We start from the raw sequence: 18428 nt of genomic DNA on the forward strand, positions 1-18428 counted from the left end.
TGGAAGTCTTGATTCAGGACAGGAGAAGTTGGAAGTCAGTGGGAGAGGCCTTCGTCCCGCAGCGGACTTAGATGTGATGATGTCGAGGACGATGACGATGATGATGATGATGAGTCAGTACCACTGAAGTAACAGCATAGTGTACTGAATATGATAGCAACAGCGATGAACATTGGATAATGGATGATTGATTGATTGATTGATTGTGGGGTTTAACGCGCCGACGCAACGCAGGCGATGAGGCGCGCCGTAGTGGAGGGCTCCGGATTAATTTTGACCACCTGGGGATCTTTAACGTGCGCCGAAATCTCGTACACACGGGCGTTTTTGCTTTTCGCCTCCATCAGAAAAGCGGCCACCGCGGCCGGGAATCGAACCCGCGACCTCGTGCTCAGCAGCGCAACGCCTTAGCCACTGAGCCACCGCGGCGGGTGGATAATGGATGAAGCGTATCAATTGGTGTACGCTAGATGTTTGAATCAATTTCTCATTAGTTTCTGGTTAAAAATAACACTTCGTAGAGCTAAGAAATAGGCATCTGGCAAGCCGGTGCACCTTACAAAAGTTCTCAACTTAGAGTTTCCTCGCCACCTGATATTTTATTCTAAAACTCCACGTTACTCGACATTTCCTCCAGGGAACGAGAGTTTGGAAATTAGGGTATATACACCGAACTCAGTGTCCCTGAAAATTTTACATCCACGAACGTGTACTCACGGTGGGAAAATAGCGCCGTTACCTAAAACGAAATTCCTCTGGCAGAGCGAAATTTCTCTAAGTAGAAACGGCTCAACATTAGATCCCAATTAAGACCAACAAATTTTATCATTCGGGATATTTCATTTGCGAATAAAAAACAATTCTGCTTCAATGGCAAACTGCAAGTGCCTGCCTGAATATTACTTTTGGCCCTTCATACTTGAAGACACTTTCAGAACTGAATAACAGACTCCAGACGAAATCGCCAGGCGTTCTTCCACAGCGAATGGCCCAATAGTGTTAATCTTGATTAAAAATCGAGTCCGAGATGGCTGTATAGTCGCAACACCTTCGTGCTCAGAAGCACAACAGCTAGCCACTGTGCCACCGTGGCGAGTACATAGAATTCCTTTCCTCATTACAAGGCATTCAAGGCATCATGCCGCTGCATCCGAGGCGTTGCTCGCATAAATACGTACCAATCTAATCTAAAACGCTACAAAATGCTTGATATGCAACGTAATAATAACCAAACTGAATCATAACCGTTTTGACCAGAATAAAGTCTTCAATTGGGCTTCACAGCGAAGCTCGTGTGCTCTGGTTTTTTTAGTTATTGCAAGCACCGCTACAGGTTCTGCTGCAGCTTCGACGCCTTCGATAAGGGGGCTGCAGTCAGCACGTGTTATCCCGCAAAGTCACTGTCGGTTCGAGATCCCATCCCGCGGGCCTACAACGCGGCCGTTTTGAGATTTTCGAACGCAATCACAGATCCGCGGGTGGCTTTGAGGCAGCAGTACCGGCGGGTTAGGAGACCACGAGGTACGGATGGCCTCTCAATTCAGAAGTCGATCGCTTATGCCTGCGCCCTAATAACGTCGTCAGGGAACCGGGTGGTCACCTGCGCCAGTAGGAACGCCGCGTATCTGCCTTGCACAGGTGCGCGCGGGGGGGTTGAATCCAAAAGGCTCCCAGAGACAGTGATCGATATGCCCCGCCCGCTGGCATACATACATACAGGCAGGATTCAAGCTATGTGCGTCTGTGTGTGTGCGCGCCAGTACACGTCGGATCAGCGCATCTATCAACCACGTGTATAGGAGAGATCGCGGCGCCACTTATGTGCTAGCGTTCAACTCTCTCACACTCGCACAGCATCTTGTCGAGGAGGGGTTCTTAGTGTCGCGCACGTTATAAGCACGTAGGCGGCGGCGGCGGCGGCATCACAGCGCGCCGGGGATTATTACGTGCCCCCTTGTGGAGCCGCCCGCCGAGGCGTCGGCTGCCGAGGTGGCAAGTGCATGGTACTATCCTGTTGGGTCGGCTTCTGGCCAGGTACCACTCTTGCTCCGGCTACATCTTCCTTTTTATTGATCACCTTCTTAAGGTCTCCTTTCTTCTCCGTTTGTATTTCACCGTCTGCCGGCGAAAAGAAAATTGTTATACGCTGCGTTTTGATGCTTTCTTTTCCCGTTACTCCATCATCTTCCTTTTGCCGTCTTTCTCGGACACATTCCGCGCGCCCTCTCCTGCGATCTCGTCTCGTCCTTTATTGATTAACAGATTTAGGTGTCTGGGGAAAAAAGCCCGGCAACAACGCGGTGGAATGAAAATTTTTTGTTAGCAGCCGCCGCCGTGAGCGATCGTTCCCCGAAGGACGCTCTTCAAAAGGTTTCCGATGATAATGGCGACTCTCAGAAAGTCGAGTAGCGCGAACACGAAAGCTGTTTTCTAGGTCACCCTGAAGGATGGGACAGATACTGTATAATGAAAATCGGCTTCTATTTTCTGACGTGTACACCCAGAATAACTGCATGTGCTCAAGTGTACGCTCAAGCGAGCTTATATTTTCGTACAATGAACTCTGCTTTCAATAATCTCGGTTTTTCCTTTCCCCGCCACTCTCTTGAAAGCAGTCTACATTGTCTACATGGATATATTAAAGATATAATGTGTGTGACTGTATATAATAGCCTTGCTTTGTTCACGGCGCCGTCTTGCCTGTAATACAATGTCTTAATGATGGAAATGCCTGTTGCAAAGCTAAACGCGTTGCGCTAATACGCTCATCACAGTTGGAAAAACGAATTCGGAAGTATTTTTAACGCAAATTTAAGCAACATGATTACCATAATTAAGACTACGTGGAAAGAACCGGAGGATATAAACGTAGCATGAACGTGAAAAAGACGTATTTCTTCAGCATAAGCACCTGCTTAACTTCACATTCCTCACATTGTGGCTGCACAGGCCAACCATAGGCTATCGTCGTCGTTTCGTCGAATGCACTAAATTCAAGCCAATAAAACGGACGATACAAGCAATAGGAGGGAAAAAAAGAGAGTCAGTAGGAAGAATTAAACAAGGTCAAAAGAGTAGCTCAATTCTTCGTAGAAAACTAATCGCTTCGAAGCGAAGTGTTCGCGAGGGGGGAACCAACCGAATTACGCCATCAAGGCGTCCCGAAGGTGTTTTCTTTGACACAGCATCCATTCTCGCCTCGCGCAAGGCCGCCCATTTTACGCGCCGACGGGTCAGGGGTCAGAATGCACGGATGGTGCGAGAGGTGAAAGATCGACACAAATAACGTCGACAGCGTCCACGACGTTCACGCTCGTACTCATGGTAGGAAACCATGAAATTTGTGTGTACGTGATTGTGTAGCCCCGTCGCCGACAGCCATTTTTCTGCTGTATACCTGCGAAAGCCCGCGTTTCTTGCTATACTCACAAAAGGCCGAAATAAATAACGAAATAGGAGACCACGGCCGTCGTTTTCTGTAATGTAGCATTCGATCGCTTCAGCCACGCCCACATCCTCCAGTCTTATACCTCCGTGCTCTTACGCGACGGGCTCCCTTTCGGAAGTGCCTTCTAGGAATTTTCGCCATTCGTCGTCCGCTGAAGAGGATGAGGGCTGGACCGTTGTGTCTGGCGGTCCTTTCCCTGTTATTACTTTTACCTGCACACAAAAGCCGTCTGGCTTCGGTTTGGGATAATTCTCGTGTAAATCTTCCCAACTCCCCCTCCCCCTTTCCTGCTGTATTGCTTCTTTTCTTGCGGTGCTTGGGAAATCTGTCTCTCTTTGCCTTTGCAGGAAGTTCGTAAGGTACTTGAAACACATAAAAAAGAATGTTAGTCGGAAAGTTTTTTTTTTTCCTCCCCGTTTATTTGGAGGTATAAATTACGTCGTTTCCTCTCGTTCTCTCCTTCTCCGCGTCTGGAGTTCGACTTAGAGCTTTCGGTATGCGTCATTCGCTCATGGCGGGAACGATCCTTCCCCTTTCTTTTCCTTCAAGGTCACTGAAAACTACTTTCTCTTCCTCGGAACGCGAAAAAAAGAAAGTGGAGCGCGTGACGCCCTTGTGGGGGAAACAAAAAACAAAAAACAAAAAAACTTACCGACGCTGATGCAGTCTTCTTGTGGCCGTTCTTTGTAGCTATGCTTATCCGTGACTACGCTTTCTTGGTCCCGAAGCTTCGCAGCAAATATTACCCACCGCACGTGTAACGGTACATGGACATTCTACAGAAACAAAGCACCACCTTTTTTCGTATACGTATTGTGACATCCAAGCCAGAAATCTTGGAGCGCCGCTTTATTAGGTGAACCTTGCCTTGTACGACAGGGTAGCTAATACTGAGGAAGAACGGAGATAGCAAATGATGCCGATGATGAAACATGGTGAAAGGCAATCAGCATAACTGTCTGTTGCGAGCAAAGTATATGACACTGAGACCGGTGGGACAGTAGCTGGCACATAGCCCCTGGTACGCAACCACTGGTGGTGCGTCCGGATACGGATGTTCATGTCGTCTTCGCTGTAATCAACGTTTGCAATACATATGTTCTTCCTGCGCACGATACTACATATGTAGTATCCCTACTTGTAATTCACATAAAATTAAAGTGTCATAACGGGGAAATCAGATGCAGAGTTCAAATCTTTGCCACCAGCATTGAAAAATTCATGATCCATGATGTACTGAACGAGTGCGTGTACGTGCTTGCGTGTTTACAGCTTGGTCAAAGCATAGTTGGTGCAACCTATATATATATACCTAGTGTAAGTTGAGTCAATATAAGAGACTAATAAGTGCGCCTGCATGCTGTGTGCTGCTGGACTTGTGCGGTCTGTTATTTCTGTGTATGTCCGACAATAGCAGGACCACCTTTATAGTGTGGGCGGTGTTCTTTTCCCCAGCTGAGGAGGTGAAAGCAAAAGTGTACGCCACCGCCAGTTGTACAGACTAGACGGGCATACATATAAGTATAGCGGGTTTACATGATCGTCTCCCCTCGTCGCAACGCGCAGACATCAACGAGTGCCAGGACCCCAACGCGTGCGGCCTCCGCGCCCAGTGCCACAACGTGCCAGGCAGCTACACGTGCGTCTGTCCCGATGGATACACGGGCGACCCGACCATCGAGTGTCACGGTGAGTGCGCGCGTCCCTCAAAAGTGTTCGACTGTAGTATTTCTACCGATATTTAAGAAAAATGAGGAACCACTTATGATTTTTCTATTGCTTCTTTTAGTCGAGATAAGCGCTTTTGCAATGCCTTAGTTATCTGTCACATTATCGAAACGAAGCAGGGATGCACTACTAAAAGAAGGTCATACCTGTACAGTTTTGAAGCTGAATCTACTGAATGTTGACTTATATCGTTTCTTCTTCTAGTTATTATATTAATACTGTTCTCGTTTTTGTTGTTGTTGGTTCGAACTTCATGCTAAACACACCCGAGCACCTCCTCCTCAAGTATCAGCCTTGCTGCCACACATAGTACCCAGCGCCTCACCAAGAAAAGCTTTGAGCCTATTACGCCTGCAGGTAGTGTTCTGCTGCTTACGAACAACGCTTTCCCGTTTCAATGCCGCTGCACCGCAGACGTGGACGAGTGCCGCAACGAGCCGTGCGGCACCAACTCGGTGTGCCACAACACCCCCGGGGGCTTCGAGTGCGAGTGCAAGCCGGGCTACAAGCCGCTGCCCGGCCGCGCACACCACGGATGCGTGGACGTGGACGAGTGCCTCGACGCCAACTTCCCCTGCGGCACGCGCGCCACCTGCGTCAACGCCCCCGGAAGCTTCTACTGCCAGTGCCCGCCAGGATTCACCGGGAACCCCAAGCTCGGATGCCAGGGTGAGCGTCGAGCCGAGCAGCGAAGCCGGCTTTGGGAAGGCATAAAGTGTCGTCCTCACAACTATGCTGCTTTATTCGAAGTGTTTCGGGGTTCCTACTGCAGTGTATAGAGGGCAGCTTTTAACGAAGTAGCGCTCATAACGAAGTCAGTTTTCTGTAGCAAGGTTTGTAGTTGGGAAAGGTGGCACATCTCTGAACGAAACGGCGTATACAACGGGACAGAGTAAAAAAACGACGAACGCAAGCGCTTGTGTACGTCGTTTCTTTACTCTGTCCCGTTTTTACAGCGAAGCTGTTTAAGGAATCGTAATTTTTCGTGTCCGCAGTTAAAAATACCAAGAAACTGCCGAGCGCGCGCACGTGAGCGCGGGCCTCGCGGCGACCGCCCCAATGTTCACCAAAACCAAGAAAATGCCTAGCGCTCGTGCGTTTGTGTGTGCGCGCCTCCCGACGACCGCCCAGCGTCCCCTTCGTTCATTCGTCAAGCCAAGCATACCCACTTAGAGAGATTAGCCAAGATTGCGGCGACCGCCCAACAGTTTAAAAAACAAAGAAAATGCCGAGCAATCGTGTGTGCGTTCCTCGCGGCTACCGCCCAGCGTCCCCGGTGCACGTTTTTCAAGCCAACCATACCCACTTAGGCAGTTGGCCAAGATTGGCCAAAAACAAAACTCCAGCGTTCGCCATAATCGTGGGAACTCTCGCTCGGAACGAGAAAGACTCCAGCGTTCGCCGTAATCGGGGCGACACACTTGCTCGAAGAAAGACACGTCATAGCGTATGCCCCTCCAACGTAAAGTTCAATGATTACCACTTAAAAAAAAAATGAAAGAAGCTCACACTTATAACAACAATGATGGAGTAAAAGTCGTTGCGGCAGCGGAGAAGAAGCAGATCGGCTGCAATCATGGACTTGATCGTCGTGAAGGTTGCGTACATCTTCGCTACCTTCAAGTTTTACGCGCTAGTGTCAGCTTCCTTCATTTTTTTTCGTACTGTTTCGTTCGGTTTTAAATCCCGAGGGTCTTGTTTTAACGAAGGTTTAACTGTATATCCTGGTGAAATTGCCGCTAAAAAGGGAAGACAATCTAGCCGAAGTGAATATAAAAGAGCCGGAAGCATTTGTACAGATAACTCGCTCTAGAAATAAATCTCGTAGATTTGTGTAATTCCGTACCGTCCTCATCAGCCAGCGGGGTATCTAGCCGTTCGCAAATGTCCACAGGAGGTAGGGACTGGGCGCCTCGGGCGGCGTGACGCGCATGCGTTCACGCATCGCGGAGGACGACGGTTGTGCTGTGCGCACGCCGTCGTGTTTTCTGCCGCCCAAGGCTGCTGCGAGCGGAGGGGCGTTCCAAAACAATAGGAACAAAGAGAGAAGGGATCTCGCAAAGAAACCGAGGGATTCCTCGCGCGTTAATTGGAGCCGCCGCCGCGCGCGACAACCGACCAGTTGAAAGCTTGAAAGCGAAAGCGCGTCTGATGTTGCCGCCATTGTTCTGTCGCCCCCGCCGCCCTGTACACGACGGACGCGTCTGAGCCGTTCTGAGCAACGCTTCGAGGAAGTCGCGTGATGCAAGCAGCTTGCACCACAGCTTGTTCTTTTGAGACTTGCGTACAAAACTGGGGCGAGGAGGCTGGGTTCCCGAGCTCTTCGTAACAGCCCTGCAGCTTCTTTATTGCTGAATGGCGGCCGAGAATTTAAATGTAAATTTTGGGACGCATATATGCGGACTTTTCGGTTCGGACTGGTATCTGTAAATAATACAGTGCCGTGTTTATGAGTTGCTATTTTTTCTTCCTGCTATTCTTACTCATTTTTTAAACCTCCTAAATATAAGCATGTCTGCGTGACTGTAGATTCAAGTCTCACTTTTTCAGACTGTCGTTGTTAATGTTAATGATGATGATATATTTAGCGCTAAAAAGAAGGCAAGGTTATATTATTGCGGTAAATGGTTGCCTGTTTTAATGTGCGGTGATTTTTGAAGCTGTAAAAAGACTTAAATGACGTGGAGCAACTCTTCATGTGCCAATTCTGCTTTGTTTCATTCTTTTATGCAAACTCCCAGGAACCAAGCATGCAGGTAATGCCTAGTACTGTGACAACCTTCTATTTTATTTAGATTTTAATCGTAAATATTTATCACTTGTGCAACCACTATATCTGTATGACGTCGTAGAAATTGATCAGTCTAAAAACTTATTTTTGCCAGTCTTCGACAGCTGAATTTTCGGTTCGTACTGGTATCCGTAAAAGAATACAAAGCTGCGTTTATGTGTTGTCAATTTTATTTTTACTTTTATTTATTTTTTAGACCTCCAGAAAATAATTGTTGCCCGTAAGTAAAAACAGTACGCAATTAGGGGTCTGCATGATGATTGATTCCAGTCACAATTCTTTAGTCAAAGTTATTTCATTGCACTTCTCACAATTCCCAAGCTTCTCGTCTTCGAAAGACAAAAAAATTACTAATCGGAAAAAAGAAACACGGACATCTGTTGTTTTGCGCTGTGCGGATTCGTGCGTGCATGAAATCCAACAATTACGCATTTGGACAAGTTTCTGCCTTTCAATTCCTTCACTGTCGCCGCGTAAATTTGGCGTTGTGTTTCCGTTATATGCATGCTTTTCTTCATGTCTGCGTAAGACAATTTTTTGTACGTCATCAAATTAAAACGAAATCGTTAGACTCGTGGCTTCAGAGAAGGAGCTTCTAGACTCGTTATTCGTTGCTCCCGCCGTAGTGTGCAACGTTCGCTTTCTGTTGGGCAATGCCGTACTTGTATTCAACATCGATATTCTTCTTCTCCGCGACGTTTCCTCCCGGCCAGACATCAACGAGTGCCCGCACGCGTGCGGCGCCAACACGGACTGCACCAACACGGAGGGCAGCTACTTCTGCCGCTGCAAGCTCGGCTACATCGGCGAGGCGCAACTGTCGGCCGGATGCTACGGTGAGGCGCCTGCTACGCGCTCAAGGCTGCATTTAACGCACATCGCGTCCGTCTCTCCACGCGCCCATATACATCTCAATTTTAACCCAAGAAAAACAAAATCCCCTTTGTTCCCCAACGCGTGGTCGTTAGTGCAGCATAAATGAAGCAGTGGCCGTGTGTTTGTGTGGGGACCTCAGTACCAATGTTAGCCCAGATTATGACAGAACGCTGTGATTTGGCTACTGTAGTAGCACTGTTAATTCCGGTAGCTTGACAGCGTGGGTGACTCATTACAACTTAGCGGATGTGTGATGACGGGCCGTGAGCCTCCGGCAAAAGATCAGCAAACACTGGCTGTCTCTTATTATCATCTCGTTTCACCTGCCCTCCCGTTCTGTTCTCTTTTTGTACGGCGTCGACACGAAGACCTGGACGAGTGCACCCGGCCCACGGCGTGCGGCCTGAACGCGCTGTGCCTGAACGACGTGGGGTCTTACCACTGCGCCTGCAAGGAGGGCTACTCTGGGGACCCAAGGATTCAGTGCCTCGGTAACCTCCATCGCCGTCCCCCTTTTTCTCAATCACCTGGCGTTTCGTGATGTGCTAACGCCTTCCCTCCTCCTCCTGCTCCTGCGCAGACGTCGACGAGTGCTCCCAGAATCCCTGCGCCATCGGAAGCCTGTGCTACAACAGCCCCGGAAGCTACCGCTGCGAGTGCCCCAAGGGCTACACCGGAAACGCGTACCAGTCCTGCGAGAGGGGTGAGCGGGGCGCTCTTTAGCGCTTTCCGCGCGCGTCACGAGTGTTGTGTAATTCATTAATAACCATTTTTTTTTCTGGGAACCACGAATGAACCTTCGTGCAAGGGGTGGGGAATAAATGGACCATGAATGCACGTATACATTGCTGTTTAAGCACGGGTGAGGAAGTTCCTGCTCCCAGCACAGCTAACAAAACAAGCCTCATTGGCTCTCACCTTTTCTGGAACTATATAGGCAAGCTCGAAAGCGTATATTGCCCAAATTTTATTTTGAGCGTATTTTTGCATTATTTTACATTTTTATCGCGTTACATTATACCTTTTATTTCATTACATTCCATTATTTTACTTTTTTTTACGTTAACCAACACCGGGGAAGCGAAATAATTAGTTTTACAGTGTGAATTCTGTTCAACTGGGATTCTCTATCATTACAGCACTTGCACGTTGAGTCTGCTTGGCATGTTTCATTCCGAGCGGTCCTTAACGCGCGCGCGTCGCACCGCCGGTTCTCGCAGACATCGTGGGCGTGGAGTGCAACACGTTTCACGACTGCACGGCCAACGCCGAGTGCGTCAACAACTTCTGCCAGTGCCGGAAGGGATACCAGGTGTCGCCCAACCAGAAGGAATGCATAGGTGAGCGTCCCTGCGCACGCGCAAAGGCGCTTTCCTTGTAACTCTATAGCGCAGCACCAGCGGCTGTCTTTATGCCCTATATCTGCACGCTAGATATCATTTGTAAAGGATGCGCGCGGGGGTGGCCTTGAGAGGAGAGCAGGTCATCTGACCCGCTGACTTCTCGCGGCCTTGAGCGCTCGCCCACCCAGCCGACGCGGAGTGGTTTTAACAGGCGCGCGGTGTAGCATGTGTTTACACTGTTCTGTTCACGCCACGTCGCGTTACAGTCTTTATCTTCATTATTACCGATATAATGTCGTGTTTACAAGGAACGAGCGTAGAACTTTCTTATGTTGTGTATTTTTACAAATGTGTGGAAGAGATGGAACCAGGAGGGCATCATTTAACAGGCTTTCACTCCAGGGGGTGTCACTGGCAGATTTTTTGCGGGTAATCTTGAAGAGCGCGATAACATGATACGATTCAATCAAACAGTGGGGTGGACATCGAAACAACATCGAAACCGTTGTGGCTTTTTTGAATGACGAGAAATCAGGGATGAAGAGTCATTGAGGACACATCTCTGCTGTGTCCTCGTTAAAAAACGCCGCGATAGTTTCTGAAGTGCAGCACCATGCAGGCAGCCTGCAAAATCGTCTTTACTGTCAATGTTACAGGCAGTCACTTTAAAAATCTGGCCGGCTTGTTCAAAGTTTTAATGCGTTAATGTTCAAGCGAATATCTTAATAAGCACTTTGCAGTAAAAATAGCAGAATTAGCTAAAGGTCAGGTGATAAGCATTCACTAAATGAGATCGTCTCCAAAATTAAGTTTGCCGTTTCCGTGAATTACCAGACCCACGGACGAAATTCACGACGTGTCTCATACGCGACACCGGCTAACTTGTGACAGGCTATTTTTCCCTACGCCAAGAGAAGGTCGTTCACGCCATGCAAGGATACGCTAAAAGAGTCAGCGGCTTGTAATTAACCGCTCTAATAAGTTAAACATTACAATAAAAGTGCACAATAATTCCGCATAAAAATGCAAGAAAACTGTTTTATAGTCTATAAATATTTTTCCTGAGCTATAGGAGGTCGTCAAATTAATAATGATGTTGGTTTCTGTATAGTTTAAGAACCCCAGTAATAAATAATCGATGAGAGCCCAGAGCATTGACACCCGTCTTCCTTCGTTCGTTGACGGTGGTTTCACTGCGGAGCACGCATGAAAGCGGCAGAGCCCTCCTGAAAGAAAGCAAACGCTCGGTCTTAATGCTGTTCGTATGCATCGAGTCGAGGAATTTTGTATCCTATTGATTCAGCTTGATATTTTATATTATTTTTAATGTTTAGTCGTTTAACTGGCAGACCCATATAGTTTTGTGCCATTCAAAATGCGCTGTCGAAATGGCTCCTTCCGTTGTAACGCACCCAGAGGCGAATAAAGGTTTCACATGACCCTTAATGCAATATTGCCGATTCCTCATTCAGCCAGTAGTTTCGTAGCGAGAGAAAGGTAATGTTGGTGATTTTTAAAAATAAAAGTTTATGAAAAGCGACGAGTAACTGCAATTTTTAATTCTTGAATCGCTAATTAAGGAATGATAACGGCAAGCTGGCTTTACTGCTAAATGACTATAACTGCAGTGAAGCTTGACGCAGCCAACGCCTTAGGTTTAACGAGTCAATGATTTTTAAGAATTTCATGCGTCGCGTGCCCATCACGGGCTTTCCGTCGCACCGACGTTGTAATCGGTACAGCCTTGAAGTATTAATGCATCGGCATGTGTACTCCTGTTCAAGAAACTCTGCGGGAGTCCTCTTGCGCAGTATGTATCCGGTGATATTCCTAGCGTTATTTTCGATCTTGACACCGCAGGCACAACTGATTCGCGCGTAAGCCCAGGCCTCCCTAGGGGAGCACAATATATTCGCGATCAAAATAACGCAGGAGGCGGGTTCGGTGCGTCAAGCCCATGTGTCGCCGCTCCCGCCAAGACTTTTTCTTTCGAGAAAATAGCTTTACTATTAGCTGTTTATTGGGATGACGCAACCTAGGTACTCCAGTTTCACGACGAAGTGAGTAGTTATGAAGGATCGAGGCCTCACCCGTTGGGATGTTCCCAGACCGGAACGAGTGCCTGTCCCGCGGCACCTGCGGCCGCAACGCGGGCTGCGTCAACACCGAGGGCAGCTTCCTGTGCCAGTGCAAGCCGGGATACGAGAAGATACACGCCTCGCCGCAGAGCCGATGCAGAGGTACGTCGCCGACGCGCGAGCTCGCCAAGAAGCCATGCTTCAGTATTTTCTTGTTTACAATTTCTTCCGGTTTTTTTTACTTCCCCTGGAAAGAAAGGGACATGTTTCGATTATTTATTTATTTATTTATTTATTTATTTATTTATTTATTTATTTATTTATTTATTTATTTATTTATTTATTTATTTATTTATTTATTTATTTATTTATTTATTTATTTATCGTTACGGGACGAAAGCGTCTAAAGAGCCAATAGGTATCAATAGATAGTGAGCATATGCCGATAGATTTTTCGAGAAGAAACACAGTGCCCGCAGGCTTGGACATCCTCGCCTTCATGGGCGTTAATTGTAGCAATGCGTAGCTTCGAGATGCACGGAGGCGGCGGCTGACGCCGGTTCTATTGGCGCACAGACATCAACGAGTGCCTGGCGGGGCCGTCGGTGTGCGGAAAGAACGCCAAGTGCGCCAACACGGACGGGAGCTACCGCTGCTACTGCCCCGACCACCTCATCGGAAACCCCAAGGAGGCCTGCCTGTGTGAGTGCGCACCGCGTGCTCTCGCGAATGAAAGCGCTCCTGCGAGCCCACTCAAGCTTTAGCCCTTGTTCCGCGATTTTATTCCTTTATGTAGCGCTGTTTTTCGTGCTTTTAGGGTAAAAATGAAAATACTATTTTGGCTGTCTGTCGCGTACCGGTCGGTCAGGGAGGGGGGGAGGGGGGCACGGTCAGAACAGACCCTTGTATATCCTTGCATTTTGGTAAACAACAAATTTTCTTCCTCGCACAGCACCCCTCCCGCTCCTCTAAATTATTTTACTTCTAGAGAAATGAAATCAGTTCGGCTAGATGACCCTGTTTTCGATACATATTGGGGCTCTCCGATTTACAGTCTCGGACTCACCGCGGATAGTCCGCGGGTAGTCCGAGGATTCCCCGAAGCCATATGGATACATGGGAAAATCGAATGCCGGACTGCTTCTCGGGGAGTCCCCGGTCAGTCCGAGACTAAATCGAGGAGCCCCACTGTGTCACTATCTCGGTGCACAAGGCCCCATGTTATTTGTGGAACCCAGTACAGGACACTTCTAAAGCGCGGATAGGGAAAGCGTTCCTAAAAGCCGCGCCTCCTCATTTGAGTTATTTTTCTTTCGAACTACCTGCAGCGCCCTGCGACATGGTGGAGTGCGGTCGGCACGCCAGCTGCCAGGCCAACGGCAAGGAGGCGGCCTGCGTGTGCGACGTCGGCTTCACCTTCAACCCGGCTAACATCCGAGCCGGCTGTATCGGTGAGCAGGGGCGCCATCATTGCCAAACGGAATCGCGTGTACACGATTTCAAAAACGAAAAGCTCCCATGCCCTGATAAGCAGGCACGGGGTGGTGCTCCGTGGACCGTGCACTGCAGCTTATGAAGCAAGCGTTTGCAAATTCCTGCGCGTTCATCGCTCACCATTTTTTTTAGCTTTTTGATTGCCAGAAAGCTGTCCAGTCTGAGCCATAGCTGTACCACCGATTTAACCCCATCCTTTTATCGCTAAGGCATTAAAAGGTTGGGCGCGCCTTATCGCCACGTCCATCTACAGGAGAGCCTTTTACGGAAGGCTCTTCCGGAGAAGGTCTTGGCCATAAGGGTTGCCGGTCGCATCGTCGTAATAACGCCGGTAAGAACGCGCTCAAAATTACTGTAGCGGAATTCGCCGCCGTTCAATCACGAGCGCTCGACAGGAGCTCTTCGGGGTGCCCCAACTGTGCCCTCTCCTTTTCGCGCCGCAGACGTGGACGAGTGCAGCGTGCAGCACGGGCCCTCGGGCCTGTGCGGCCAGGGCGCGCTGTGCAGCAACACGGCGGGCAGCTACCGGTGCTCGTGCCCCCCGGGCTTCACGGGCGACCCGTTCCGCTTCTGCGAGGACGTGAACGAGTGCGAGCGCCTGCTGGGCCCCTCGGGCCTCTGCGGACAGGGAGCCTTGTGCGCCAACACCCTGGGCTCCTTCACCTGCTCCTGCCCGCCCGGATACTCGGGCAACGGACGCGTGCGCTGCCACGGTCAGTGTGCGCGAGGGAGCAGCACCACTTGGGAAGAGAGAGGGAGGGAGAGAGAGATACCTTTTTTTCCTTTTTTGCTTCCCGTTGGCATCAGCTGCTGTTCGTTGGAGCAGACGATAAGCGGACCGTTAGCGTGTGCCATATAGCCCTTACAGCCTGCAGTTTCAAAATGTGCCATTCCAAAAATGTTCCCTTCATCCTACGTCAGTTATAATTCGGTTATCTTTTTGTGGGCAAACGAAAAGAAGACAAAATAGAGAACTTTATTTTCTAGCATTAACGCAGTAGCTAAAAGCAGCTGCAAACACTGAGCAACCCTGTTGTTTGGATCCAAGCCAACGCAATCCAATCCAGTAAAAAAAAGAAAAACGAAAGCATGTTTGCCGTATGTTTTTTCCTGTCGTAAATGCAGTCATTGCACCTCAAATGGCTAGATTTCACAGCTCAGCGTTTCCTTCTTGCAGCATTTATCTTTCACCGGTAAATAAACGACCCTGTTAGCCGCAATTGATCCCGCTGATCCAGTTTTGGTTCGGCCTTAGGCTGGCGGGATCGTTCAAAAGGTGTGATGCGAGCGCAGCGCAAGTATACGTCGCTGTGCGCCTAGATTGGGTTATTTAGTTTTAGTTTCTTCTCTGACAAAAAAACGCAACATACTACAGACCCTGACTACATTCGGTGCCATTGGATTTTGAGATGGCAAGAGATGCACTTTTTGCTACTTCATTCGCAGCTACGATTTTTGTTCCCGTTTCCGCGCAACAAACTTTGTTTCCCTGTTATCGCAGAAAGACCCAGTTAGGAACGTAATAATTGTTTAATGCGCGACGTGTCTATCCGTCCGTATTTTGAAAAAAAAAATGGCGCTATTTCATGACTAGTACGTTGTTATGCCGTCTTTCAGATATCAACGAGTGTGCACAGACGTTTGGGGCGAATGGAAAATGCGGAATATCAGCTGTATGCACCAACACACCCGGAAGTTACCACTGCCGCTGCCCCCCTGGGACATCTGGAGACCCGGCTGTTCGATGTAAGAAATTTCTGCGGTAGACCAACCAGTGGTATATTTGCGCTAGTTGTGGGAGCAGCAGTCAAAATAGTGAAACTTAGGCCGTTTTCATAACCTTTGCTGGCGATATGTTCTCTCCCCCAGGTGTCCAAATCGTCCAGTGCGAAAGAGACGACGCCTGTCCAGGCCATGCCGTCTGCAGAGACCACCAGTGTTACTGCCCGTCGCCGAATTTCGGAAACGACTGCCGACGTACGTTAAGGCAGCTGCTGCCTTTTCACCACCTGAAATTAAAATTTTTACAAAATCGGCTTCGCTTACATATATGTCTTATTTGTCCTCTCAACAGACCCGTGCGAAGACATCTTCTGTGGTGCCCACGCCAAGTGCCAGCTTGACCACACAGGGCAGCCAATTTGTGTGTGCGCTCACGGTTTTACTGGTCAAAGCAACAGTCTGCCTGGATGTGTCGGTGCGTCCTCTATTTATATCCTTTCATGCTTTTCCATTTAAGTTCCACGGTGACCGAGCAGTTTCTGACTGAAAAGAAACAGATTGGGATGCCACAAATGTTGGCCTTAAGTTGTTACTGCAATCAGTTTCCCATCTTAGTAAATTAACTGCAGAAATTTTAAATGAAGCTTTATCATTTGTATAAAAATAGTTGCCTGTAATGTTTATGTATGTATGTTTTCTTGTGAAGATATCGACGAATGTGCTGGAAACCAACCCTGTGGTCAAGGTGCTCTCTGCCGAAATCTTCCTGGAAAGTTTGAATGCGTGTGCCCGCACGGATTTGAAGGCGACCCCTTCAGGGGATGTTTGGCAAAAGGTAACGTCATCTACAACCCTTGACACCTCTGTTTTCTCCTAGGCAGTCTGTGGCATTAGTGTACTTGCAGCCATCAGACTGAAAATTCCTCCTATAAGGAACCGAGTGGGATTTGTAGTAGAGCTAGCCTGAATACGGAAGACCGTTCTTTCTCATTGTTGTGCGATTACTGACCAGTTCCTGCTTGTTGCATTTATTTCGATAGAACAACAAATCATCCACGGCTGCTCGTCAGCTCGACCCTGCCCACCTCATGAAGAATGCATATCAGTTGATGGACGGAGCCAGTGCGTCTGTCGGCGAGGCTTCACTTACGATACATCTATTGCACGGTGCAGGGGTAAGTGGATCCTATGTCAAGTGCTGTAAAAAAATGTCCAAAAGTTGTGGTATGCGTAGGACAGGAAGGTGCAGAATTTCCACGGCAAATATTGTTTGGACAGGTCATTGATAACAATCCATTTTAGTGGCACCTTTCATTTAAACTTCCAAAAGCATTTGTCTCACTCTGTTTATGCAAAAAAAAATATTTATGCATGTACTACCATGCAAGCATGTTTATAAGTAGACATCCAGCGTTTTGCTACATACGTACAAAAAGAAGCACTTGAAAGGAAAGTAATTATTTATGCATTTCCTGTAGTCCTGTCATGACTACTAACAACCTTTGTAAATACAGCTAATACAACACTATCGGTGCACGCAATGTTTGCCGAGACTATTTTTTCCTTCATTTCCTGTTCCATTTGTGACTCGCGTGCTTTGTGCAGTTAATTTTCTCATAAACGATCTACCGCTAGCCAGTCTGCAGTCACCTCTGAAAATCAAGGATTGCAAAAACATTATTTACAAACCTGACTTGCCGTGTTGTTTTTTGTTCACTCCTGGCCTTTCCCCCTCTTTGAGGTCTTTATCATGACCAGAACGCTTTCTCAGTTGGGTAGAGCTTAACAAAACTCCCCCTCTGCAGACATCAACGAGTGCACAGAGTTCAAGACCAGCTCCCCCTGTGGCCTGGGCTCGTTCTGCACGAACCTGGAGGGCAGCTACCTCTGCCAGTGCCCGCGTGGTCACGTGGGTGACGCTTACACCGCCTGCTACCCAGATGAAATTGAGTGCCACAAGGACAACGAGTGTCCTGGGAACACCCTGTGCATCAAGGACCGATACCAGAAAGGAACCTGCGGCTGCAAGCACCCCTTCGTGCGGGAGGGAGAGTACTGCATCCGTGAGTACTAGCACTCCCCGCATCCCTCTCGAATTGAAGTGGGTTGGTTCCACAGGGATGCAGGTCGCTATTACGGGGATACGGGAATCGAGCTTGCGGAGCTGAGCTGTGAGCCTTTAGTGACATCTAAATACGCTTATGCTGAAGCAGTACTTGAAAGTGTGGTAACCTTTTTAGATGGTAGCTGACACAGCAGTTGCTATTTAAGATTGACGATTGCGAAGTTCTTTAAAAGCAAGGCACCACTTTTTAATGTGGTCCCTATTTGCAGATAATAATGCTGGTGCCATGCACACTTCTTTATTAATTGTATTTCTGATTCATGAAATTTCAGGAGAAAAAGTGGGGACGTTAAAGGGACCCTGCAACACTCTTTGAGCAGTGCAAATCCACCTGCGCGACCTTTAGATTACAGTAAAACCTCGTTACAAGAGACACGGTTACAAGGGGCACTTGGTTATAAGAGACATTTGAATGAAGGCGGTTTGGTTGGTTTTCCTATGTTCGCCATGTTAGCAACATTGCATACAAGAGACACATTTCTTGGGTCCCTTGAGTGTCTCTTGTAATGAGGTTTTACTGTACAGTGCTAGGCATATGTGAGCCAAATATTACACGAGCACGCCAAGCGGAAAGTTTGCAAATCGCTGTGAAAGATGTGTGAAAATAACCGCCCTCCTATTCATTCCCCTACTTATGCAACCCATGCAGCGCCTAATTTATGTCATTTCGGCGGTAGCTGTTCTATAGGCTGTTGCTGGTTGACGTCACAGTCAAAATCATAAAAATGGCAAAAAAGATGTTTTCCTCTCGTATTTCCCGTACAATCCGCCGTCGTCGGTGGTGCTGTGCACCAACCTCACCTGCGCTGTAACCTGTACATAC

The 18428-nt window shown here is 48.3% G+C and overlaps 1 protein-coding gene across 1 annotated transcript in view; it reads left to right on the plus strand.

The window, feature by feature from the left end:
• The window catches only part of LOC144145822 (uncharacterized), a 310476-nt gene that overhangs the window by 212913 nt on the left and 79135 nt on the right, over positions 1-18428 (plus strand). The window contains exons 7-22 of the mRNA XM_077677578.1: positions 5015-5137; positions 5591-5845; positions 8681-8803; positions 9212-9334; positions 9424-9546; positions 10064-10183; positions 12295-12426; positions 12841-12966; positions 13593-13715; positions 14202-14471; positions 15376-15504; positions 15628-15735; positions 15833-15955; positions 16187-16315; positions 16521-16655; positions 17286-17543. Coding sequence (XP_077533704.1) covers positions 5015-5137; positions 5591-5845; positions 8681-8803; positions 9212-9334; positions 9424-9546; positions 10064-10183; positions 12295-12426; positions 12841-12966; positions 13593-13715; positions 14202-14471; positions 15376-15504; positions 15628-15735; positions 15833-15955; positions 16187-16315; positions 16521-16655; positions 17286-17543 — 2400 coding nt within the window. The remainder of the gene's footprint in view (positions 1-5014; positions 5138-5590; positions 5846-8680; positions 8804-9211; positions 9335-9423; positions 9547-10063; positions 10184-12294; positions 12427-12840; positions 12967-13592; positions 13716-14201; positions 14472-15375; positions 15505-15627; positions 15736-15832; positions 15956-16186; positions 16316-16520; positions 16656-17285; positions 17544-18428) is intronic.

This window comes from Haemaphysalis longicornis, unplaced genomic scaffold (assembly GCF_048455015.1).
Source record: "Haemaphysalis longicornis isolate Haplotype H1 unplaced genomic scaffold, Haemaphysalis longicornis Haplotype H1 scaffold_7, whole genome shotgun sequence".
Taxonomy (NCBI): Eukaryota; Metazoa; Arthropoda; class Arachnida; order Ixodida; family Ixodidae; genus Haemaphysalis; species Haemaphysalis longicornis.